Source organism: Platalea leucorodia (genome assembly GCF_965183815.1).
Source record: "Platalea leucorodia genome assembly, chromosome: 6".
NCBI classification, from domain to species: domain Eukaryota; kingdom Metazoa; phylum Chordata; class Aves; order Pelecaniformes; family Threskiornithidae; genus Platalea; species Platalea leucorodia.
This window is the reverse complement of record NC_138828.1, coordinates 35579861-35606558: the sequence shown is the minus strand read 5'-3', so window position 1 is coordinate 35606558 and position 26698 is coordinate 35579861. Positions and strand designations below refer to the sequence as shown.

The following is a 26698-nucleotide window of genomic DNA, read 5'->3' as shown; positions in this document are numbered from 1 at the left end:
ATAAACATCTAATTTTAATGTGACCATCTGAAAAAAACCAAAGTTAAAAGGCAGGGGACCTAATGTCCTGGTAGCGAAGAGAGGGATGAGGCATTGTAGAGAGAATGCAGCTTCTGATAGGACATCGTTTGTGAGCACTTATGTATCAAGTAACGCTGCATGAACACAAAAATATTGTAAGCAACAAACAGCTCAGGGCTAGTTTTGAAGTTTAAGCATGCTTCTTCCTTCTGTGTGCTGGCATACAGATAAATATTTAGAGAGATTTAAATATGATTCAGAGATCTGAGCTTTGAGCCTTCATAGTCAACCAAACTGAACATTGCTTTTTCATCTGCCTCTGGCCTCGGTTTTCCAATTTTTTAGATTTATGTTGGCATAGCGTTATGGGGGAAAGGAGGGAGGAGGACTGTTTTCTTCTGTAAGAGGGCAGTACAGAAACACTACTGCAGTGTTTCAGTCAAATTAAACTAAATATGCTGATTATTTTTTAGTGGGTTATTTACAATCAAGAAAAACATTGAAGACCATACTGGCAAAGGCAGAGAAATCTCCTGTAGAGGGGCTAGTTTCACCATATGATAAAATAACAGGTTTCTGCTGTGGCACTTAATGATTGATTATGTCATGTAAGAACAAAGCAATTAGGTTAATTTACACATTAGTTTATTGCTTTCTTTTTGTTTGGTCTCTAATGCCTTTGTTTAAAAAACTGAGCATGTGCTTTTGGAGGGGTTTAATTTCACTAATTAAAATCTGAGTGCACAGATTGCAACACCTGCCTTGTAAGTGAAACCCGTCTGAATGAATACAAGCCCTCTGGTAGTTTGAGAGGACACTCACAAGGAAATAATGCCCCAGGGGTCCCACAACTTACAAGCTTTCATCTGCATATATAGCTGGGATTTGTTCTTAATAAGTTATTTGCCTCTATTTATGCCAATGGCAGTTTTTGTAAGTTGATTCATCAAGCTATGCAGCATTCAGGGGAGGAGGGGAGGCTTTCAGCCCCTGGAAGGCGAATGATTCCTGGGACGACTTCGTGCTTGTGAAGCTCCCAGTCTCTTACGTATGTTTTAAGATGACATACATCTGGACGTGAGCTATTTACTTCACGCTGGCACCTGGCATGCTTCATAGACAAGATCTAGCTAACAGTTTATCTCAAAATGTTAGACCTACAGTTCTTGGGTCGTTTTTATGCAGTTACTCTAAAAGGAAGTTTCTTTATTTCTTCTGTTCTATGCACTTCAGTTACGATCAGTTTTGGCTGGAGCCCAGAAAGTGTATATTATCTAACTGTAGGAAAAATGCATATTCTTTCACGTCGAAGTCTGCCAGGAGCCATTAATCATGAAGCAACAGATTTCACATCAGTGAATGGACTGAGGAAGACTTTTTTCTCACTTCTCACTTGAAAACACGGCTCTTTTTTACAAGTTCAACAGCTTCTCTAGATATATGGTTTAACTTTTAGGTTGCCTTGTGTAGAGTCAGGAGTTGGACTCGATGATCCTTGTGGGTCCCTTTCGACTCAGGATAATCTATGAGTCTCCTTGATAATATAAACCAAATATATGTATGCATGTGCACACATAGACATATATATGCAAGTACTCAGATAGCAAGAAAATACGCTATTTGCAACCACTGTGCCAGGAACTGCATGAAGTTTTTTTTATCAGCAAACTTCACTAAATAACTGGTGTATTTAATTAGCATTGGTGCTGGATTTCTCATGTTGTTTTGTTACTTTTGTTTAAATCAGGCTTTTGAAGTCACTGTGGCTGTTCATATGTTTGCCAGTGGAACTGGAAATTTTGTAAAAGATTAATTCCATAGTGTTTCCTAAAAACCTTACAGAAGAATCCAATTTAAGCATTAAAAAACCTCTAGTAGATTTCTGTCTTTTAAGAATGGATATGTAGTAACATGTATGTTCTGGATTTCTTTATAAATTATGTCCCTAAATCCATTACATGCTTTCATTTATTGCTCATAAAAGAGGATTTAACATAAAAGTTCTTTTAACAATAACATTACGTTCCAACTATTTTATGTGATAATGAAATAGGATGGGTTTTAAAGTTGCAGTTTCTTCCTGACATATTAATCAAATTCCCTACATAAAGTAGGTGGAAGGTATCCTCTGAATTTAAACACAACTCTTTTCTACTCATTATTCTTAAGCTGTTAAAGAGGGCAATGAGAAGGGATATACTTGTTTAATCATATAGTTTCACCAAAATGAAGGTCCATTGTGTTGATTCCATTAAAGAGTATTGAATGTTATCTTCACTCAGAAAGCTGTGTTTGTAATTACTAATTATTTTGGGGACTATGTGAAAGTGTACAGAGCTAATGATAAATTTTAGGACTACTAGTTGGAATTTTCTGAACCCTCACAGAGTTTTAACTACCCAGTTGTCATAGGCATCACTTAAGTCTAACTGCTCAGCTCCCCTGACGTTTTAGTCCTCTTCCTTCTAGTCCCTGGCATTTAGCTGCCATCCAGCCCTGTAGGCACGTGCATTTTTGTTAGTGGAGGATTGTGTGTGACTATAGCATGATAACCTGTAGGATGATTCTTTAGATCTCTGTGTCTGTTCTCAGGCCCTGGCATGGTCTGAAGCCAGGACATTTCTGTAATTGGACCCAATCCAGGAAGAGTTCCCTGGATCACCTGCCCAGGATGAAGGCAGGTAGGGGTTAGGATGTTAATGAAAGCAAGCAGAATGCTGAAGGTATTCCACTTTGGGTATTTTAGTAAATATTAATTAGACTCGTGAAACTAACTGTGATGCATCTCAGCTGAACCTCTCAGCCAACACGAGGTATAATGCATCACCTGCTTTCTTCACAGAAGTGTTCTTAATGGTTAATAACTTCATCAAAAGATAATATCTTCGTTTACACACTAATAATGTGGTTAGGTGCTTCCCAAATATTTAAAGACCAAGTCAGACAGGAATCGAAGTGAGTGGCTTGTCTCCCTTATAAAGTGTATGAATTTTCCACTTAATTTTCTGGTCTCATTGGAAGTCCATCTTACCTATCTAACTCATGTCTGTGAATTCTGCCAGGCACTAAGCAAATATTTGTTGCAAACCCTGCTGTCCTTTTGTCTTTTAGTGGATTTAACCTTGCCTGTTAACATACCTATCTTCCTGCTGAAGCTTATACTAACAGTTTGGTAGCTTCTTATCGGGCACAGAAAATGCTCTAATTTTTTTTTTGTTTTGTTTTCCATTTAAGATGTACATAATTTTGAGCATGATTTTGAAAAGCCTCGGTAGCACAAAATGCTGACCTGTAGTAGGAAGTATTTGGCAATTTGTTTTTAAGTAAGGGAAAGTAGTTTCGTAACTGAATGAAAGGAGTGCTCTTATTGTGCTTCTTGGAAGGCAATCATCGTATCCGATATCCATCATGATTTTCCAGCTTTTTTTCACATTTTTTATCCTCATAAGATCTTGAAAGTTTTATGTTCCATTTGCACAATTTCTAAAAGCAAGATTGAAGCATTTAGAGCAGAGAGCAAAGGTGAGGAGAAACGTTTTGGTCTAGAAGGTGACAGTGGCAAAACAGATTTATTTTTCTCCTTTCCCCCAATACTGTAAAATTAGCTAGGCACACTTGAATGCCTGTCTTCTTTAATAGATTAGATCAAAATTTTGTTGTTCTAGTCCCGGGTCAGCTGAGTTGGTCAGCTCCGTGGAGTGCATTTGGATTGAGATTTGGAGAGGACACCAAGTGCCTTTAGCTTTTAGCTGTGCTGAGGCAGTGTCCTGTCAGAAGTACGTAGTGTTTACAAAGGCTGCAATGACTGCAGGTAGATTTATCCTTTGTCCAAAGAAAAGGTAAGCCTTCTTTTGTTTATATTCTGACCAGAGATGTAATGGAAGTTACTGCTTGCTTTTGTGCATAATTAAGCTGCAATTTATATTTTATATACCAGTTGTAAAATAGTTTCAAGAATGACCCCCTGCTGAATTTTTTTGGGGGGAAAAAAAATTAGAAAGACTCAGACTCTACCGACCTCTCAATGCCCAGCCAGCCTCATTTACTTTTCCTGGTTTGTCTGTAATGCTTTATTTCCTACTGCACTGTTACCACTTGAAATTGAATAAGCCCCACCAGTACCTATTTTTTTTTTTTTCCAAGTACCTATTTTTCCAAGTACCTATTTTTTTGGACGTTATCTGATTACTGTATGGTGTTACATTATCTTATTTGTATCACATTTAAATTTTTCTAATAGATTTCAGGAGGAAGAAAAGGACTGAAATCTCAAGTGTTTTTGTGTGCTAGATCAGGGGATATAAACAGAGCTCTTGTTTCTGTAATTCCTGTAGAATTTAAAGAAAGGAAAGAAATGCTGGACATGCCCTTATCAGCTGTATTTTACCAGCAGCTGAAAAATGGAAGGCTTTTTTTTTTTTTTTTTTTTAAATTTGATTCCATATTTCATGATGACCAGCTTCTAGCCCAAAGGAAATCTTTATGGCTGTGATATAAACCTTTGAAAGAAAAGGAGTTATTATGGAAAATGCTGACAGTCTTTTAACTTACAGCAGCACTAGCCATTAGAGTTTGTGTGCACATTTGTGTGTGGGTGCATCGTTTAATAGTGACAGATACCGAACATCATTTTTCTAAAAGGCTGACCTTGAAAAATCATAGCATCAGAATACCAATAAATGATACATAGTTCTAAAAGCTGTAAAATGTCAAACAATATGTACCTTATGACACAGTGTGGTTTAATATTCTGAGATGTCATCTCTATAACTTTTGAAGCGTTCTGTTACAACAGAAGTAACATTGAGAAATTGTGTGAGACAGAGGGAGGTATAAATTTTGATGTGAAAGAATGCTAATAGGGGTAATTAGCCAAGTGTTTATGTTCTGGTTACCTTTTTAACTTCTCAGTATTGCAAAGGCTGCATTTTCAGAACTGAGTGAGGAGTTTGGCAATTTTTATCCTCCTTGACCAAAGCTTGAGAATATTTAGGCGCTTAGCAGTAAATTATTTGATATGCCTGTTGGAATATTTAGGAACATGCTTTTAAAAGTCTATGCCTCAGTTCTGCTAGGTATGGGGAAAGGCCTTTCTTTTTTCCAAAATGTGTCCATATATTTCAGTTGTAAACTGTTTGGGATAGAACATGTCACTTACTAAGTGAGATTAGTAAGAGATTACTCGGAGATTAAGATTCCGTCTGGGATGACTGTAGAACTTGACTGTAATGTACATCATTGTAAGAGACCCACAGAGTGCTTTGAACTGAATTTTGGAAGTGTTTGAGGTAGGCAGATTTTTCTCTAAAAATCAGAAGTAATTGCTCTTTTATGTCCTATATGGTCCACAACTAGGGGACCTTTCTCAAAACAGTAATTGGTGATTTTTCTAAAAAAAGATCCCTTTCAGCTATTTGCTGTTGATGAGAAAAAAAGAAAGTTCTGGATGGGAATAAAAAATGTGGATTGAAGGCTATCCCAATTTTTATGCAAGACAATTTCGGGATCATTTTTGATACACCCTCTCTCTGGAGCTAGTGTAAAAGGACGTATGTTTCCTGGTGGGCCAAGTTATGAACAAATAAGAGAGGATTGTTGCTGAAATATTTCTGAAGATCAAATTTATATACATGTATATATGTGTGTGTATGAATTTTATAACTATACATGTATAAAAATGTATATATATATAAATGATGTATTTATATGTGAATATATACACATACAGTTGCAGACTTACACACTGAAAATAAGTGATATAAGGCTTTTTCTAAGTCCCTGCTTTAGAAGATACGCCCTCAGGGAAGAAAGCAGCTATGCTCAGCTCTTCCCATAGAGGCTGGGGTCTTTTACTCTGCTTGCAGAGCCTTCCTGATGCCCACAGCATTACGTGGCTTCTCTTCTGTTAAGCTGGTATCAAGAAGTGCAGACTCTATGGGACCAATTGTATTAGTTTAGGCTAATTCTGCTATAGCAACATTTTGAGCACTGCTGGTAAAAACTAAGAAGATTAAACTCCACACAATCTGGAGATCTTTATGTAAGTTAAGTTCAAATTACCATAACATCTTCAAATCATTGATCTGAGGATTAGTAGAAGGGAAAAATAACTCAAAGTAGCTCAAGTTGCAAATCTTTGGGTCTTCCCCCCCCATAAAACCCTTCAAAGATGTTTTGGAATAAGAAAGTTGTTCTTGTTCTGCTTTCTTAAGGGAAAGAAGCTTTGAAAGAAGCTGCACAATTGTGTCTCTTCCTCAGTTAGTTAACATGCAGTTGCATTGGATTTATGGAGGCTATTAAAATGCTAAAAGTCACTGATTGATTATTTTAATGATATCCCACTATTTCAATAAAGATTGCTTTTGAAACAGAACTCTGTCTTAATGGCACTACCATTTGGCTAAACGTGGATGTTGCAGCTTCTGATTTTTGTATCCATTAGAAATGAGGAAATATATTCATGGTGTTCAGTGGATATGTCCAGATAAAATGGAAACAAACCAGCAGGCCCAAAGTACCATCACAGCACAGGTTTTCACCCTATTTAACATTTACAAATTTGTGACAAATTTTCTGTGGATTTTCAGGCTTCATGATAGCAGTAATTCTACTGACGTTAAGCTTGCTTTTCTCTGTTGTCATTTGTGGTCCCCTTAGATGTAGCAGGCAGCTGTGTAGTATTCCACAGGCTTTTGGTTGACACCACTTGAGCAACCTGAATTACCCTGTTTCCCTATGACATTGATCTAGAGGACTGAGCAGAGTTTTAAGTATGCCATCTGTCAGACTTTGTCTGATCTTTGTCAAACCGAATATGAGAACCACTTGTCATCTGGGAAATGAAGTCTGTAATACCTGGGAGAAAATTAAGAGCAGCTTCCTACCGCTCTTCTCAGCTGTGATTTGCCACTGCATATGCAGTTCTTCTCAGACCTTTTGAAACAGGCTGGCTCTTCCCTTGCCTAGGAGTCTGGCTGGGTTTCACATCTCAAGCTTGGAGCTTCATGGCTCCATAGCCATCCTGAGAGATTTGAGGTAACATCTACATGGGATGGTTCTTTAGTGCACATCTGCACCACTGACGTCCTCCAGAATGGAGCAGTCCCATCCAATTTGCCTGTACTGACAACAAAACCACGCCAGGGAACTATTTGAAAGAGTGATAGCTGCATTGGGTCAAGCCATTTCAGAAGTGCTTTAACACTGACTGACTTCCAGTGCCCAGGAACATTTTCAGGTATGGTTTTATTAAAGTAGGGACATAGCCTAAGTGTGTGTGTATGTCAGGCAAATTTAGAGCTCGGACAGGAGCCATATATTTAAAAGTGACCAAATTACTTTTCTGAAATATTTTATGTTGATAATATTATAGAATTAATATTGTCATTTAAATGAAATACATTGTCTTTAGTCATTAAAGTAGACCTTTTGAGGCTTTTTATCCACAGTTTCAGAAGTTTGTCACAGATAACATTTCCCTGTGAGATGTTTTTATTACAATAAACACATCTTTGGAATGTGGAGGGGGCTGGCCATCTGTAAGGAGCTCCTGCACTACCAATTGAGGAACCAGCCCTTTTTTCAACTTCAGAGGCAAAGAGGTGTTTTACTAGTAAGGGGAAACTTCTAATTTTACAAAGAACTTCTTTTTTCCTTGCTAAATCTCTACTGCTGCTTTGAGATGAATTGCAGTGGATTACCATAATAACACTGTAATAGACCACCTGGACATTGTTAATAATGACCTTGATGAAATGTCAGTTCTGGAAGGAACGTAAAATGAGCTTTTTTTCTGCAGCGAATAGAAGGAGTTGTATGAGACAGTGAAGAGTTTTTCTGTCACAGATCAGTTATATTCTTTTCAGATAGTTCGGAAGTACTATACAATCTGAATGCTCACTGTATACCAACTCTGAGTTGCCATTTTCCAGTAGCAGTTGAATTAGGTTTTTAACTCTTATGACCATGAGTGGTGATATGTTATTATGGTGCTTTTCATGCTTTAGTACAAGGTTCTGTATTTGAAAAGACAGTAATTTTGTGTGTTGAGCAGTGTGATGTCAACATAAAGCCCACTGAAGTCATTGAAGGTGTTTTCTTCAGTTGAAATTAAGATTTGCTGTATTTCCAGTACATTTATAGCTTACACATAAACACTGTGTCTCTTCCATGTAAGAGAGGATGAGAGTTCTCCAAGTTCTACTTGTTTCCTCATCACTGGGGCAGCAGGGTATTGCTGTTGATGCCAGGTCCTTCTCCTTGATAAAGTGCTATAAAAGACTCATTCTGGGAGGCATTACATCTTCAGTTAGTCCTTTCTCAGTGTCAGGATGTTACACGCGTGAAATGCCTCTTCAGGACCATGAGGAAGATCAAACTTTGGTGGGACTTGCAAAGTGAACATGCAGACTATTCTAAGGAATAATTCGTCTCCCAGCCTGCAGGCACTTTGCAGGAAAAAAGAGGACCTTGTTTCATCTTACTCAATTTAAATAATGTGTTTTTCTGGCTACATAAATCTTAATCAAGTGTAGATTCCAATAGTTTGAATATGGCTTCTTTTATAAACCCTTAAAAGTGGCCTATGTTATGAAACTTCAGTTAAAAGTTGTTTTTTCTTTGCATGATTTATACGTTAGGCTTCTTTAATAAGGGCTTTGAATCAGCAGTGGCTTAATATCCTTCAGTCAAAAGCACCTTTACTGTCTACCTCAGATTATTATTTTAAAGGATGCAAAATATCCTACTCACCATGTTGTTTCAATGTATTTAAAAATTAAAACAGACAAGTTTCATTGTTTTATGAGAGTGTTGAAAAGCCTGGATTAGAAAATTTTAGTTCCATTGGCCATCAGGAGCATCTATCCGTATCTGTGATCTCTGTGGTGCCTTTCTTGATGTAACACGTTGCCTCTACTGCACATTACATAGCTTGCAAAATATAAAAATGAACCATCCATAAAAGATAATTCTAGTAGCCTCATTTCCAGCTTCTTAGTATGACATTGGGAATTGCTTGTCTTGAGAAATCACATTAATTCCTTTTTGTATGTGGTTCCGATGAAACCAAAGTTAACTAAGGAAAATTTCACATGGAAAAATATTCTTTGTCCTCCCAAAATATGGCCATGCTTAAAATTCAGAATCAGTTTTGTGTTGCATGAAAATTCAAATGGAACAGAAAATTGGAACTATACATTAAATGAATAATAATTGTCATTTTCTTCACCACTTACACTAACATCTTTAATTGTAGTGAATTAATTTAGTATGAATATGGATGTCATGCATTGCTGTTACAACAGTTTTGTAATCTAGTAGTAATTAATATACCACTATTGCATAGTGCAGACACATTCTCAGATTTATTCTCCTTTCAGATTTGTCCTTTTTCCCTGCTGATTGAAGAGAAAATAGGTGCAACATTAAAGTTGTGAATGCTTTCATGCCAGAAATATCCTTAGTGTTTTTAGTTACATTCAGTTCCACCAAAACGTCAAGTAATCTCTAAAAATTATGTTTCTACTATTAAACTTCTGGCTGATTGTGGCTGATTGAATCTATGAACTCTAGATTATAGAATCACACAGGTGGGAAGGGACCTCTGCAGGTCTCTGTTCCAAGCCCTTGCTCAAAGCAGGTTCAATTAGAGCAGGTTACTCAGGGGCTTGCCCCATCATGTTGTGAATATGTCCAAGGATGGCTGTCCCATAGCATCTCTGAGCCCCTGTTACTTTGTTTGACCACCCTCATGGTAATAAGTAAGTAAATAAATAAAGTTCTTATATCTGGTCACAATTTCCTGTATTCCAGCTTCTCTCCATTGCCTTTCATCCTATTGCTGTGCATCCCTAAGGATAGCCTGGCTCCATCATCTCTGCACCCTCCCAGTGGGGACGTTGCTCTGGTCAGCAATGAGATTCCCTTCGCCTTCTCTTTAGAAGACTGAGCAAAACTGGCTCTCTTGGCCTCTCCTCATTTACTGCACACTCCAGCCCCCTCACCATCCTGTTGGTCTTTGCTGGACTTGCTCCAGCATGGCACAGTCTTATAGATATCTTGCTCTGATATTAAAGGAAGATAGTATGTATGCAGCAAAATAACGGTATTCCGTTACTTCCAAATTTCATCAAAATCTTTCCGAATCTTTCTATTGTCTTGAATGGATTCTCAGCTACAACTTAATGTTGTTTTGTTTCATGTTCTGCTTAAATAGCTTCAATGGTAACTAAACTTCAGAGTGAATACAAATTAATTAAATTTAAAATTCCATTTTATAGAATGGCAAGTTCATCTTAGGTCACTGGGCCAGCCCAGAAGGGAGTATTTTCTTTGGCAGTTTTCTTGTCTTCTTGAGTTCTAAGTCAAAGCATATGGAAGAATGTGATTTAACTTTTGAAAGTGCATGACAGATTCATTTTTTCATAAAGCTGAACTGAAATAAAATAGACCCATAGCAGTTTTTCCCATAGGATATTTTGTTTTAAGAAAATGGCTTTCTTTTGAAGGGCGTGGGATAGATCATGGTTTCAATTCCTGTAGAAAATGGTACATTTATAAATGTGTATCTTAATGCTAACATGACATGGCTACATGTACATTATAAAGGCCATTCATGCTAGCAAGCTCAAAAAGTGAATGTGTGATGTGTCTTTAAATTCAAGGAACTAAAACCCAAAAGTTATTGAGTTCTTTTTCATATTTCAGTGTTGATCTTTGTTTTCTCTTGTAAGGAACCTATCTCTGAAGCTGTCGAAGGACGTAGACCAAGGAGAGGCCAGGTACCCTCGTGTTAGCCAGCTGGCTGGCAGCCCATCCATGGAGTGGCCTTTTACTGGTCTGGAAGAAGGCGGAGGAATTGAATCTTTGCCCTTCAGATTGATGCTGCAAGACTGCACAGCTGTAAAGACATTGCTTCTGAAAATGAAGAGGGTTCTTCAAGAGGTAATCACCCACTCGTTTGTTAAATTAATAGCTTTCAGCATTAATGAGCTAAGCAGCAGAAAAGGGTCAGAAAAGTTTATGGACTTGATGTCTTTTAATACGTCTTGAATATATGGAATTGATGCGGAAGTATAAATAGTAGTGCCTCAACATGGTGGAGGTCAGAAAGTTTATACTACAGCAGAATTTAACTGATACTGCCATCTTGGTGTGCAGAATATAAAGCTTCTTTTGAGCTTTTACCAAAAAGAGGGCAGGGGAAATGAACTGCTTTAGATCAGAATGTGTTGTATTGTTTTCCTCTAGTGTTTTAGAGTTTTTCAGTTTTCTTACTACATTTGTTAATCAGTATGAAGTCACGTGCAATTTATTCAGAGGAGAGATGCAAAGAAAAAAGAGGTTCTCCTAAGTAACAGTACTAAAATTAAAGGTTACTAGCTTGAGTTTGTAAATGATGGCTGAAATCAGATTTCTTAGGCCATTCTAACAATTTCAAGAGTCCTGGCTTGACCTGTTGTGCTATATTCTCCTCCTTCCCCCATGGATTGCTGGTGTTGATTTGAAAATTTTCTTTTGCATCCAGTTCCCTTCAGGATTTTAGAAGAAATCAAATTATTATTGGGTTGAGTTTGGTGTTGTGTTTTTTTTTTTTTTTTTGACACTTTCCAGCTGTGGAGCTTTGACTCAGATGCATTTTTGACAAGTGTTCATCTTCGTTTTAGTGAACTGCAGCGTGCGTCTTATTTGAGATCTAAAAGAAAAATAATTTTGTTTGATTGTTTTTTATCTATATAGTTCATAGAATTACAGAATAATTTAGGTTCAGAGGGCTTTCTGGCGGTTCAACCCCTCTACTCAAATCAAGGCCACCTTACAACAGGTTGCTCAGATCCTTGCCAATTAAGTTTTTTGTACCTTAATGGAGTTTCCACATCATTTCTGGGCAACATTTCCAATATTTGACTACATCATTGTAATTTTTTTCCCTAAGATATAATCAGAATTTCCCTTGTTGCGACTTCATTGTATGATGAAGTGCTGGTCACTTAATGGAGACATTTAAATACCAAAATAAGGCTTTGGCAAGTTTGTTTTCTTTACTGCTCACTTCTTGATCATCTGTATCTAAATTCAACCAATTGTTGTTCTGTCTGAGAAGGTTTGTCAAAGGTTTAGCCATGATAGTTATCTGCTAGTCCTCCTAAATCGCATGTTTTTGCTGGATCGCAAGCCTCATTCCTCCCAGTTTCCTACAGTTCACTAGAAGCTTTATGTATGCTATTGGGCTTCTTAATGGACTTCTGTTTTGCTGAATCCAGAATTGAAATCATTAATTCTTCATCACTTCCTGCTTATGTAATGTCAGAATATAAAGTGAATTTAAAGGTTCTTGTCCACTGAGAAGGATTTGTATCACTATTATATATGGAAATAAATAATGAGAATTATAATATTACATGGCATAGCAGTTGTAACATTCAGCTGGTAACATTAGCAGCATGCTCTGTTGTTTCTAGTGTGAATAATTCTATGTTTTGCTCAGAAAAGTTCTTTCTTGCCATGATGGTAACTGTAAGAATTTTACTTTTAACTTACCAAGTTCCATTAAACTACAGTGATCTTCTATATGGAGATATGTTGTACCTTACAGTACTTTATCTTTAAAAACATTCACCAGATGATCTTCACAAGAGGAACACAAGCGACTCACTGGAATTTCATGTCCAGTTACTAATACCTCCTCATGTCACTCATATTGATTTTATTTTTTCATCTTAATCATTGTCTTATTTACTTGTTCCTTTGTACCATATAATTTCCATCTCCCCATCTGACAGTAACATGGTGTGATTCTGTCCTTTTCTTTTTGTCTTGCCTTCCTTATGAAATCAGAATGGCCTTTTTCTAATTCTACAGTTGGATATTATATGTGATGCATATATAACATATATGTGCTGTAATTTACCTCCCTGTTCTGCAGCACCTTTGAGATGGAATATCCTGGAAGTAGTACACATTGTTCTAGTACACAGCTAAACAAAACTCTTGCATAGCTGGAATGAAATGACCAATCTAATGATTATCGAGAACTTTTGCTACCTTGAGTTATTATTTGCATTTTGGTTTTTAATGAGCAACTTGTATCTATCAGTGATAGAAAAGATATGGAGAATGCTGTAAAATGGTATGGGAGTGTAGCCCCATTTGAGAAATAGCTGTTTGATATGTAATGCAGTATTCCAGTTCTACTGATATAAATACACATACTTAATTCTTGAAACAAAAAGTTACTTTTCAAGGTCATTGTTAAACTACACAGTTTTCATATCTCATAGAGAGTTAACAAACCCATCCACTATACAGTGGGCATCGTCCATGCTATAATTGCAGGAGAGTGAAAGAGCAGTAACAACAAAATATTCAGTCTTTAAAACACATTGAAATATTAGGTATTAAACCAGAACTGGAATATGAGTCAAAAGAACATAAGTAGCTAGTTTGAACAACCAAAGAGAAGATGACCTTGAAATATATTACAAATTGATATTAGAATGACACAACTTGATTATCTTCAGAAATACAGACATTTATACATTTATGTCACTTTTAAATTATTAGTGAAAGATTCCAGGAAAATATAATTCCATCAAATTGAAATATTGTGTTGAAGAATCTGATAAATAAGTCATCCGAGCATATTTGGCAGGCAGTTTCCATGGAGAAGGTACCCTGCTTCCATTGTAACTAGATGTAATTTCTTCATCCAAAAATCACTTCCGCCCCAACCAATATTATAAATCAAACTCTCAACGGTACAGAATTAAAAGACATAAATGAAAAATTCTTTCCTTACCATGGAACATTCATGTATTTTTAGATGTAGTCAACATAGTCTCTGGCAGGCTTATATGGTATAGAAGTGAAATACTTTATGCCTATAACAGTATAAAATAAGTATATTTATTTATAAAAATAATAGTGTGTCACATGTTTTCATCCACTTTAAAAAATATACAAAGCATACAATCTACATAGGAAAAATTACACATAAGTTATCAGAAAAACAGCTGCAGTATTTCTGTTTTATTGCTGATGTTACCCATAGAAGAAGAAATTACAGTAGTGTACACCTCTTTATTGAAAAGCAACATGTTAATCGAGTTAAAATATTAGCCCCGTTATTCAATATAATCCTTCTTCTTAAGCACTGAGCACTGCTTCCAAGGAACAATTTAATTATGATCTGCCAAAATGTAATACTAGTTAGTACAATCTGCTATTTTTTTTTGTTGCAGTTGCTTGTAATTGAAGAATCTAAATGGAAAAACTACATACAATATATGCTGTACTGTGCTGCAGATTTATAAAGCTGTGAGTTTAGCTTGTTATTAGTCTTATCATGAAAAGGGAAATTGAAGACATGGCAGTAACTTGCAAGATTGAGAATGTTATTAGGTAATGTATTTAGTAAAAGACTAATGAATGATCGTTCAATTAAGAGAATTAATTACCATTTCACTTGCAGTGAAAAAGCCTTGAAAATGCCTACTAATAATTCTTTATAGCTTTGGCCATGCAAGTCTCAGAAGGCAGATTGTCCCCTAATGTGTTGTTCATTGCAGGGTGGGGTTGGACTAGATGACCTTTAAAGGTCCCTTCCAACCCAAATTATTCTATGATTCTATGAACCTCATTGAACAAAGCTGAAGATAGTCTGGAGGACCCTGGCACATGAGTAAACTCGGTGATCCACCAGAAGTCTGTCCAGAAAGTATGTCTGAATCTGTTCTGCAGCTTTTTCTCGTGGATGTTCCGTTTCTGACAAGCAAATCTGCAATAAATGGAGTAATCAAGACTTGTGGGCTGCAGAGTTGCATGAGAAGGCATTACCAGAGATTAGCAGGACAGGCATCTTGATGAAAGCCACTTCAGCATATAACACAATACAAGCTGTCATGTAGCTTGTCTGTGATTTACAAGTAGTTCTTGGTCTCCCTATTCTCTCCATCTCACTGATGTTTATTGAACTGGGTTTCTTTCCTCAAAGTCTACTTAGTGTTGACCTTTTTCTCAGTAATAAATCCTCTAATTAAAAAAAAAAAAGGGGGGGGGGGGGGAGCCGGATGGATGAAATTGGTATGTTCATCATCTCCTAAGAAATGGATTCTTCACTTTCTGACTTCAGACAGGCCTTTCTGCTCTTGACTGGTCTTCAGCTCAGAATCTGTGTCATCTTTTCTCCTCCATATGCTGTGCTATACTTTCTATGTTTTATTACATTTCTGGCCACTAATTGATTGCATATAGTCAATGAGCTTATAAAAATTAGACTGTAGCTTCTTCCTCACTTACTACTATCAACAATAATGAATATATAATGCCTATTTCCCAAACAATATATGGGCTTTCCTGTACTCTTCCAGATGAGACTGAAATTATTTCCATCTATTAACTTTTTTATGGTTTGAGTTACAGCTAACTGAGGCAATGTCAAAGGCTGGCTAATTGAGAGGACATTTAAGGGCTTTGCCTTTGCTGAAATCATTGGTAGAACATTTTGGGCAGAGACACATGAGGAGAACTCATATGGTTTTGGTTTGGTGCCTGCCAAGAGAGGGTCTCTATGCTGAAATAAACATAGTGAAAAAATACAGCTATTTTGGGAAGGAATCTATTTAGTCAGTCAGTGGTAGTGGGTTTTTTGTTCAAACTTTAAATGCTGAGCTTGTTGATTGATTTTACTGAATGTCCCAGTAAAAAGAAAATCTTGCCCACATTTAGGCTTATTTCTACAGGTCACATTTTCCCTGTACTCTTTATGAAATATATAGGTTATCAACTAAATAATTCTACTTTTAGATATTTTTATGGGGCAACCAGAAGTGACCTTACTGGTTGCTAATCTAGAAAAATAAGATATGTTGTCTGTATGTTTGTGTAATTTGGAATATAAATTATTCAGTGCATGCCCGTGCTTCTTTCACAGCTCTGCAAAGCACCATGCAGGCTGTGGAGCTTTAGAAATTGAAGCTAATTGCTACAATTAGCAATAGGGATAAGTCACTCTGGACATATATTGCATACTGTGTTTTACTAATTAATCATTTATTTTACTGAAGGAAATTGCAGCTGTCTGTGGCTGTCATTAAAAGTTAATGTGTCCAATACAGTGTTTTTAGATTGCGCTTGAAAAAAATGTGGAAAATTATGTCAAAATCACTGTGAGACTGGCCATGACAGTTGCCTGAGACTTGGGGGACAGAGTGAGACCACTCAGTCTGCAATTAGCCTGTCAGATATCACTGGCTACATTACTTCCCCCTATGCATCTTTCACCTCATCAGTAAAATAAGCATAATTATAGTCGTCTTTTATACTGCACTTGCAATCTACTAATGGAAAGTACTAAGAGAAAGCTCAGTGTAGTTTGCAATATTTTGTGGCCTGATTGCTAAGTAATATGGAATTGGCCTTAAACTATGGTTTTTAAAGACATTAAAACATTTCCTGTGGTCCACTATGAAATTTATTGTGTTTGTTTACTAATATTGTCTGTTAGCCACTTAGGAAGCAATTGCAAGTTTAATACACTGTAAAATACTGCAGGTTTTCTTCCTTTAAGTAACTTTGTAATTAACCACTGTAACATTACTGATTTATTCAACAACGCTGCATTTAATGCAGTCCCTTTTATCAAGTAATTCGTGCTGGAAATTGGTAATTCCTTCATTTCATGGTGTGTTGACACTGCGTGTACCCATAAATTTAAATAGCTAAGAATAAAAATGTACTGGATTTAGTAATAGGATTTAACTTTATTGTATTAAATTTCTTTTTCACTTGGAAGTATACATTGCCATACCCTTGCCCAGTTGCTTGCAAAGAGAGAGCAGAACGCTCCATTGGCACGCTTTGTGTGTATTTTCTAGTAGCATATCTCAGGGTAACAGAGAATATTAGGAGCCAGTGGATATAATCAGATGTTCTCTTTGGCAGCGAAGATGTTTTATTCTAAGATAATCCATCATAAGATATTTAATGAAAACAAACAAACCCAGTGTTTCTTATTTAGCTAGATATTCTCAAGGTACAATAAAACTCTTTTTTTCCTCATATTTTTAGGCAAGCTGTGTAGGGCAAATACCGTCTCCAACATTGTCATCATGTGTGCTGAACTTAGCATATATAGTACTCTGAAATAGGTTGTAATGCTGCAATTCCAGTCTCGATACTATTGCTTAGATTTCTTAGCTGAATAAGCCTTAGTTCAGATAATAAAAAAAAGGTGCTGGAGAACTGTCAGACTACTTCAGTATGTGCAATATAGATTTCAGTGTCTGCAACGTTTAAAATTTCTTGAAACTGTTAACAGTTGTTTAATGGTACTTGGGAAAGCCATTTACCTGGTAGATCAAGACATGTTCTCCACTGTTTAATTTAGAAGACCCCATTTGGTAGAAGTTGAGCAGTTTGGGGAATGATTTTAAAGATGAAGCGTTAAGAAAAATGTTGTATATGTCTGTATCTTAGAATCATAGAATTATTTAGGTTGGAAAAGACCTTTAAGATCATTGAGTCCAACCGTAAACCTAACAGTGCCAAGTCTGCCACTAAACCATGTTCCTAAGTGCCATATCTGTGGAGATGGGGACACAACCACTTCCCTGGGCAGCCTGGTCCAATGCTCGACAACCCTTTCAGTGAACAAATTCTTCCTAATATCCAATCTAAACCTCCCCTGGCACGACTTGAAGCCATTTCTTCTTCTCCTATTGCTTGTTACTTGGCAGAAGAGAACGACAGCCACCTTGCTACAGCCTCCTTTCAGGTAGTTGTAGGGAGCAGGAAGGTCTCCCCTCAGCCTCCTTTTTTCCAGGCTAAACCACCGCAGTTCCCTCAGCCGCTCCTCATAAGGCTTGTGTACTAGACCCTTCACCAGCTTCGTTGTCCTTCTTTGGATATGCCCCGGCACCTCGATGTCCTTCTTGTAGTGAGGGGCCCAAAATTGAACACAGTATTTAAGGTGCAGCCTCACCAGTGCCGAGTACAGGGCACAAGATCACCTCCCTGGTCCTGCTGGCCACACTATTCCTGATACAAGCCAGGATGCCATTGGCCTTCTTGGCCACCTGAGCACACCGCTGGCTCATATTCAGCCAGCTGTTGACCAGCACCCCCAGGTCCTTTTCCACCAGGCAGCTCTCCAGCCACTCCTCCCCAAGCCTGTAGCATTGCATGGGGTTGTTGTGAGCCAAGCGCAGGACCCTGCACTGAGCCTTGTTGAACCTCACACAGCTGGCCTCGGCCCAGTGATCCAGCCTGCCCAGGTCCCTCTGCAGAGCCTTCCTACCCTCCAGCAGATCAACACTCCCACCCAAGTTGGTCTCGTCTGCAAACTTACCGAGGGTGCGCTTGATCCCCTTGTCCAGATCACTGATAAAGGCATTAAGCAGAAGTGGCCCCAACACTGAGCCCTGGGGAACACCACCTGTGACCAGCCACCAACTGGATTTCACTCCATTCACCACAACTCTTTGGGCCCGGCCATCCAGCCAGTTTTTTACCCAGTGAAGTGCACGCCCGTCCAAGCCATGAGCAGCCACTTTCTCCAGGAGAATGCTGTGGGAGACGGTGTCAAAGGCTTTACTAAAGTCCAGGCAGACGACATCCACAGCCTTTCCTTCATCCTCTAAGCGGGTCACCTCGTCCTAGAAGGAGATCAGGTTAGTCAAGCAGGACCTGCCTTTCATAAACCCACGCTGACTGGGCCCGATCACCTTGTTGTCCCGTATGTGCCACATGACATCACTTAAGATGATCTGCTCCGTAGCCCTCCCCAGCACCGAGGTCAGACTGACAGGCCTGGAGTTCCCCGGGTCCTCCTTCCAGCCCTTCCTGTAGATGGGCATCACATTTGCTAACCTCCGGTCAACTGGGACCTCCCCGGTTAGCCAGGACTGCTGGCAGATGAGGGGAAGTGGCTTGGTGAGCCCTTCTGCCAGCTCCCTCGGTACCCTTGGGTGGATCCCATCCAGTCCCGTAGACTTGTGTGTGTCTAAGCGGTGTAGCAGGTCGCTGACCATTTCCCCTTGGGTTATGGGGGCTTCATTCTGCTCCCCGTCCCTGTCTTCCAGCTCAGAGGGCTGGGTACCCCGAGAACAACTGGTCTGACTGCTAAAGACTGAGGCAAAGAAGGCATTAAGCAACTTAGCTTTTTCCTTATCCTTTGCCGCCATGTTTCCCCCTGCATCCAACAAAGGATGGAGATTCTCCTTGGCCCTCCTTTTGTTGCGAATGTATTTATAGAAACTTTTTTTTATTGTCTTTCATGGCAGAAGCCAGATTAAGTTCGAGTTGAGTTTTGGCCCTTCTAATTTTCTCCCTGCATAACCTCATGACTTCCTTGCAGTCCCCCTGAGTGGCCTGCCCCTTCTTCCAAAGGTCGTAAACTCTCCTTTTTTTCCTGAGTTCCAGCCAAAGCTCCCTGTTCAGCCAGGCTGGCCTTCTTCCCCGTCGTCTCGTCTTTTGGTACGTGGGGATGGCCTGCTCCTGCGCCTTTATGATTTCCTTCTTGAAGCATGTCCAGCCTTCCTGGACTCCTTTGTTCTTCAAGATCTTCATACTTTTTAACAGGTGCTCCTGACAGTGTGTTCATTTGCTGACACTCTATGAGTACTTTCTGAGCATGATGTTACAGGCTGGGACAGGCACACAGGTCTGGAGTCCTGCAAAGTCACACTAATCTCAGCTCAACACAAAAGATCTGAAATGATCCAACTCAGTGAGCAGTTCATGTCATTGCCCGTGCTCACAACAAAGGTCTTTTGCAGGCCACATTCAGAGTGTTTCTGAGCCACACTTTGAGATTATCAGTCTCAAATGAATACACTTAATTTTGAATACTGAAAAATGCAAAATCTTTCTCCTCCATTTATGTTCTGTTTGTTCAGCTGCTGACCTAGTGGCTTAATCTTTGTAGACTACATATGTCTGTCTGCTGCAGCCATACTGAAACCAGATTCACAATGAAACATGTGGTCCTCCCACATGTAGAGATTATATTGATATACATGTCCACTCCATGTATTCAGAAGGCAAGTGATTAGCTTCTTTCTTACTTCTCCTGTGGCTGCCTGAATGAAACATTTTCATATGACTGTGATGTGCTCCAGGTCAGCACGGATTTGCATAGCATTCTGCCCAAGCCTCCTCAACAGCCAAGTCTTAACAGCACCTTGCAGAGAAGCATTAAAAATAGCAACTCCATTAATACCTAATGTCCTAACATCAGCAGTTTTGTGCGATTGGCTGTGATTAACTTGTGGCTGAAGACTATAAAATTGTTACAGCTACAAAAATGAAACCATTTTCCCATTTAGTACTTCCATGGTTTTGATCAGTTGCTGCAGGTCAGTCAGCTAAATCCCACCCGACACTCCTTGGCAATGGAGCTGATCACACCAATTACATTTTCTGATAAATCTGCAAATACTGAAAAGTGCATTGCAAAATAATGAGGAAGCAATGGAAGAAATCCAGAACGTCTGTAAAAGTCTATAGAAGGAATTGATTATACTCAGTTGTTAGAGCTCATGAGTAATTTTGAGCTAAATGACACATTTAGTACAGAGGGTAGATGGAAGAGTCTCTGATAAGAAAATGAATAATACTGCCAGATCTAACAGATTTCCCAATGAGTTACCCAGTTCTTTTAACAAAAAGCAATTGGAAATAGGAGTGGGATGAAGATGAGTGCACAACACCCAAGCTGCACTATAATTGAATTTCCCTGCAAACTTACTGGCATTGTGGATATGAAAATACTGACTTGTCAAACAGTTTTTTAATTTACAGAGGAGCATTTAGTATAAGGCTCATAGCTGGTGCCATTGCCTTCAAGTCCAGTAGGTTAAAACCAAAAAGAAGTATCCTCATTTAAATAGTTTTTCAACTTCCGAAGTTTCACAGTCATGTATTCCCACAATATTAAGATTTTGTCTTCCTCATGATAGGTTTCAGAGATTTCCTGACATGGAAAAATGACTGGTTATATAGATGAAGCAGTAAAACTGATGATATGCAACTGTTGCCATAAATGGATGCACAAGAAGAATAAAAATGTAATAGATAAAAATGTAGGTCTAGTATTCAGGTAGCGGAGTGCCAACCGTGCATGTAGTTACCCATTTCAATATTTGTGTTTGTATATGACCATCTAGATGATTTGACAGAATTTAAAATTAATCTCTTAATTAGTTTTCCCTTACCCTTGATCAGCCAGAATTTATGAAACAAGTGCTAGTGTAATTGCAGGAGAAATTCTCACAATTCACAGCATGGATCTTGGCATAGCTCTGTGCTGCAGATTTATTTAATGTTTTCTCTGCACAGTGCATGCCATTACTTTGTAGCCCAGGTTATCAGAACAGTGCTGATCATTTTCCTAGTGGAAGAAAGAAAAGATGTGAAAACTGTTGATATAGCATGCTTACATAAATTCATGATTTTGGCCAAAATAATAGTGCTGCTGTTGTGCAGTCTGGCTCCACTTTAATTCATGAAGAGAAGGTGATTTGTTTGAAAGGTGACATGATGATTCCGCGCGACAGAAAAGGAAACCTTTTTTTGCAAAGGATTTAGAAATCACACATCAGGGACATATGCTACACCTGGTTTTGTAATTGTCCAAAGCCAGTTGGTAGGCACATGTATTTTTTATGAACATGTGGTGTATATGAAGAAATATTGCATATGTCCAACAATCTGTATTTCTCTCCTTTATGTAGCTTAATATTATAAATATTGCAGTTGTCTGCCTTTGGTCAGAGCCTCAGCTGGGTGTGAAATGGTGTAGGTCCATTTAATCCAGCTGGTACGTGGTGCCTTCTCAGAAAGCTTCTCAGAAAAACAGAAAGCTTCTCAGAAAGCTTCTCAGAAAGCTCTTCATCTTTCTTTCTCCTTAGGTTTTCACACTCACTGTGAGTTCCCCTTACAGAGACAGTAATCGTCCATGTGATTAAGGGCTCATGGATGAAAAATGCAAAGTTAGCTCATGTCTAAGAATTTATTTTATTTTTTTTTTTAATTTGAATTGAAAACTATCCTCTATTTTCCTGGACTCAGTAAAAATTTTTGCGAAGTTGTCAGGTAAAAGCAATATCCTCATTTATGAGCTTGAAAGAGAGGATTCTTCTTTTTATCAACAGTTCTTATGTCAAATCTGTGTGAAGATAATCTAGATAGGAACAAAAACCTGTTCAGAAATAATTGATGTTGCCTCAGTAGAAACTGAGCATGTCGTAAAGCAGCTAAGCAAGGATACAGCTGGACGACTTACCTCTTTTAAGCAGGACAGAGATAACTAGAATGAACGGCTAGCTAAGGATCACTTATATTCTAGGATTTTTATTTCTCTTATGTGTCTCTTTTTCCTGTTCTATTGGGAAAATAATTGCTGATTTTTTTTTTTTTTTACTTTTTTTTTTTTTTTTTTTTTTTTTTTTTCATATGAGGAAAACAGCTCTCGGGTCACAGCTACAAAATGCCACTGTGGAAAAGGAGGACCAGGTTTCTGTTACTTGCCACCCCATGCAAAATCTCTTCTAAAAATTGTTCTCCGCTTTTGATTTAAACTATGTTATGAATTTAGATCAGTGATGAAATAAATGCTTGAATCTCCAGTGTATAGCCATGCCAGCCTTGCTCATCTGTGTAAGAGCTTTGCTGCCATTAAACTTCTGGCGATAGCACAGAGAAAGCAAGCAATGTTTGTGTCAGTCCTTTTGCTATGAGAATGAGCATTTCTTTTTCTCTTCAGTCCTCAACCCCCTGTGGGGTTAGAAGACCTAGCAGTCTTTTTTTCCATCTATACTTTGTGATGCAGCTTTGGATCAGATGGTGTCTTAATCTTGTGCTCCTAGCCTGTCTAATATTTAGTTTCTCATGCACAGTGCTGTGGAGCAATGATTGCTTTCAAAATAAGACCAGCATGGTGCATGTAGAGAGAGGCAGTTTAGTGTGTCTGGATGTTTTATAGAGAAAAGATTTAACCAAAATAATCACTTAAGATCTAAGCAAATCAGCGTTATTAACTATTTGGTCCCACTCATGTGGGACTTTTCCTGATTTGCCCCATCAGAAGGAAGAAATTTGTATTCCTTTTGTGTAGGCTACTTAGACATTTAAACAGAGAGTTAGCTTTTTTGGAGAACTCAAACTGAACGTTCAAGGTAAAGTTTAAGATAACCCAGGACAAAAATACTACTAATCATACTGACCTTTGTAAAACCAGTCAACTATCCTAAGTATATGCTGACTAGTTCTCTTTCTCATTAAAGATCTCTTTAAAAGCTTATTGAGACAATGGAGAGCTATGCATTGATATTAGTGAGCTTTGGATAACTGCCTGAATGAATAAGACTGTGACATCAAAATTAATTTGTATTCATAGTTTCTGTTTGTATGTGGTTGTCGTCAAAATTTGGATTCTGGTGATGCCAGACTGCCTTTTTTTGTTGTGATTGTGTGTGCGTGTCTGTGGGTAAAATGTGGGTATATAGCTGTAAATTATTTATGTATTTTTACAATAAATTAGTTAGGTAGATACATGTGGCTTTGTAATAGGCTCATGAGCATACAGTTCTTACAGATATACCTAAAATAAGCCCACTGTCTCTTGCTAATTATGCTGATGGTTGTATTGAATTTGCTGCTAAAAACTGAAACCATACTAAAAACCTGTAATATAATTCCAAATAGAAAGTCTTTTTAAAATCTGTGTTTCTTACACTGTTGTTTAGATACTGATCTTTCCTACCCTGCGTCATTCCATCTGTCATTGGTCTGTTCTTTCATAACTGATTTTTTCTAATGAATATGAACTTTTATATAATTCTTTTGACTTTTGTGATTAATCGCTTTCTTAGTTGTGTCTTTTTTTATTGAAATGCCATTATGTTTTGACAATGCAGGCTTCATAAGTATGTTTTGTCTGGCAGTTTTGCAGGCTATATTTTACCATACACTGTAGTTTGCTCATACGATACAATATTTGACTGTTGGTTTGTTTATATATTCATATAATTGAATTATTTTTTTTCACAACTTAAGCATCTTTCCATTTCTCTCATGGTTATGGCATGTTTTGGCAGCTTCTTGAACAATTTATTAGGGTAGTTTATTGGATCAAAATATAGTTGTTTACTATTTATATCCCAGCTTTTCTGGAAATATAATTATGTAGTATTATTTGGATAAATTATTTTCTCGTCTTCTGCTCACTTTAGGACTTGCATTACGTGCAACTTAATTGACAAGAATTAGTAAGAATTAGTATACAATAGTATGCTAGTATTAGAATTAGTACACAATATTCTTTTCCTTATTTTGATATTGTTCAGTTTCCTTCCCCCCATGTATTTCCATCTGAATACTGTAGAGGATCTTAGAGAAGCATTTTTTAATATCTTGACAGCATTTAAAGATAGAAAAAATTGAGTTGCGAAAACACCAAGTTTCAGTTGTATCCTTAAGCAAACTTGGATGAACTTTGATCTTATAATATTGTCATAGCATAATCTTATGTTCTCCATAGTGTTTAAACTGATACTGTTTATAAGTGATTTTCATAACTGTGGACAGATAGCTGAAATGCAGTGTGGTCTTACAGATGCTACTGGAAAACAGTTGAGATTTTGGTAGTTCGATAGTGTGTCTGTTGTGGTTTAACCCTGTTTGGCAACTAAGCACCACACAGCCACTCGCTCAACCCCCCGTCTCTGGGGGAGAGAATTAAAAAAAAAAAAGTAAACCCCATGGGTTGAGATAAAGAGACAGTTTAATGGGACAGCAGATGAAGAGAAAATAATAATAACGATGATAAAAGAATATTCAAAACAAGTGATGCACAATGCAATTGCTCGCCACCTGCCAACTGATGCCCAGCCCATCCCCAAGCAGTGATCACTGCCCCCCGGCCAACTCCCCCAGTTTATGTACTGAGCACGACGCCATATGGTATGGCATAGCCCTTTGGCCAGTCTGGGTCACCTGTCCTGGCTGTGCCCCCTCCCACCTTCTCGTGCACGGGGCAGAGCGTGGGAAGCTGAAAAGTCCTTGACTGGTGTAAGCACTACTTAGCAACAACTGAAACATAAGCATGTTGTCAACATTATTCTCATCCTAAATCCAAAACACGTCACTGTAGCCGCTACTAGGAAGAAAATTAACTCTATCCTAGCTGAAACCAGGACAGTGTCTTATGGAACATGTTTCCATCATAGCTGGAAGAAGGCACCCTGAGCATGTAGTATGGTGGCAGAATCACCCCAGGTCTTCAAAGCCACTGCTTACTTGCATTGTTCGCGTTTGTTCATGTAGCAGGACCAGGGTATAAATAGATATATAGCGAATCTTCAAGAGCATATCATTCTTGTGCTGAATTTTATCTTTTAAGATCTCATTTACTTTTGTCTGTGCCTTGGATACAATTTAGAACTTCATTCCATTTTCTATGGAATAAAGATAGAAATGAACCTTTTTGACATGCCAAGAACTGAAAATATGTGTTCTTCTAGGGCTGTTTCAATGTGTCAGAATAATCAAAATTTACATATCCATAAACTAATTTTTCATTAATATCTTCTTTTTGGGAAATGCAATACCAGCAGTGATGGCTTTATTCATGTGTGTCATTCAGGAAGGCACTCTGTGCAAGTTACACAAAAAAAACCCCCACCTTTGTTGCATCCATCTTGGTTTTAATGTTAAATTGCAAATTCTTGCCATGATCTGGAATACAGCTGCACAAAGGAGAGGGCATGAAGCAAAAATAGGTGCAAAAATAGGAACAGGAGAAAAGCGGTGAAATATGAACTAAATGTGTGCAATAGAAATGCTGCGCTGGAAGGGCGGTTGTTTGAGCTCGTCTGGCACCCTGACAGGCCTGCTGCCATATTTGGTATTTGCTGAAGCAAGTAATTTATCCTGACAGTAACTTTGCCAGTACTGCAAGAATCCTATTTCATCAAGATTAACACCTTCTCCCCTGTTTCTAAGAACAAATATGCTTTATTTCTTGTTTCTGGATCTTCTTGTCGTCTGTCTGACTGGTCTTGCTGTGGTTTGTGCGTGTATGCTTTAGCAAGTGTTTTTCATGAACTCCAGAAATAAGATCCTGCAGCTGAGCTTTTTAGCTTTCTTAAGTCATCGTTTTTTTGTGTTTGTGTTTTTTTTGACAAGGCAACATTACATCATGTGGGAGCTGAGCCTCTGGTCTGCTGCCCTAATTACTGCTAGCGTTGAAAGTTTTATCACTTTAGCATATCAAGAACTAGGTTTTTTTCTCCTTAATGCTGTCTCCTGTTATGAGACTGTGAGCTCCATCTGCAAGAGAAAGCAAGAAGACAAAGACTTAGGGTAGCCATTATTTCAGACGGCTTTTGGAGCAATAATGTGAAGTATTCATATACTCTCTGCTGCAATTCTCAAATTATCCTGAAAGTACACTTTGGCCAGTGACATTGTTCAGGCTCCTCTTGTTCATCACCACTATGGTAACAAGTTGGCTCACCTGCTTTTGAAGGAAAAACAATCTTGGGAGGAGTGAAGAAGGAAAAAAAAAAAAGATGTGTTTGTAATTATATAACATACAGGATTTATTCTCAGTTAGGAGGGTGCTGGTAGTGAGATTGTGAGAATTAACTTAAAATAAGATGTGTGGATTTTTTCTTCC

The 26698-nt window shown here is 38.0% G+C and overlaps 1 protein-coding gene across 2 annotated transcripts in view; it reads left to right on the top strand.

Annotated features, from left to right (window-relative positions):
- Positions 1-26698, top strand: part of CCSER1 (coiled-coil serine rich protein 1) — a gene marked incomplete at both ends in the record, with an annotated part of 644165 nt that overhangs the window by 201427 nt on the left and 416040 nt on the right. For both annotated transcript variants that reach the window (XM_082314793.1, XM_082314794.1), the window contains one exon: positions 10755-10965. In XM_082314793.1, coding sequence (XP_082170919.1) covers positions 10755-10965 — 211 coding nt within the window. The remainder of the gene's footprint in view (positions 1-10754; positions 10966-26698) is intronic.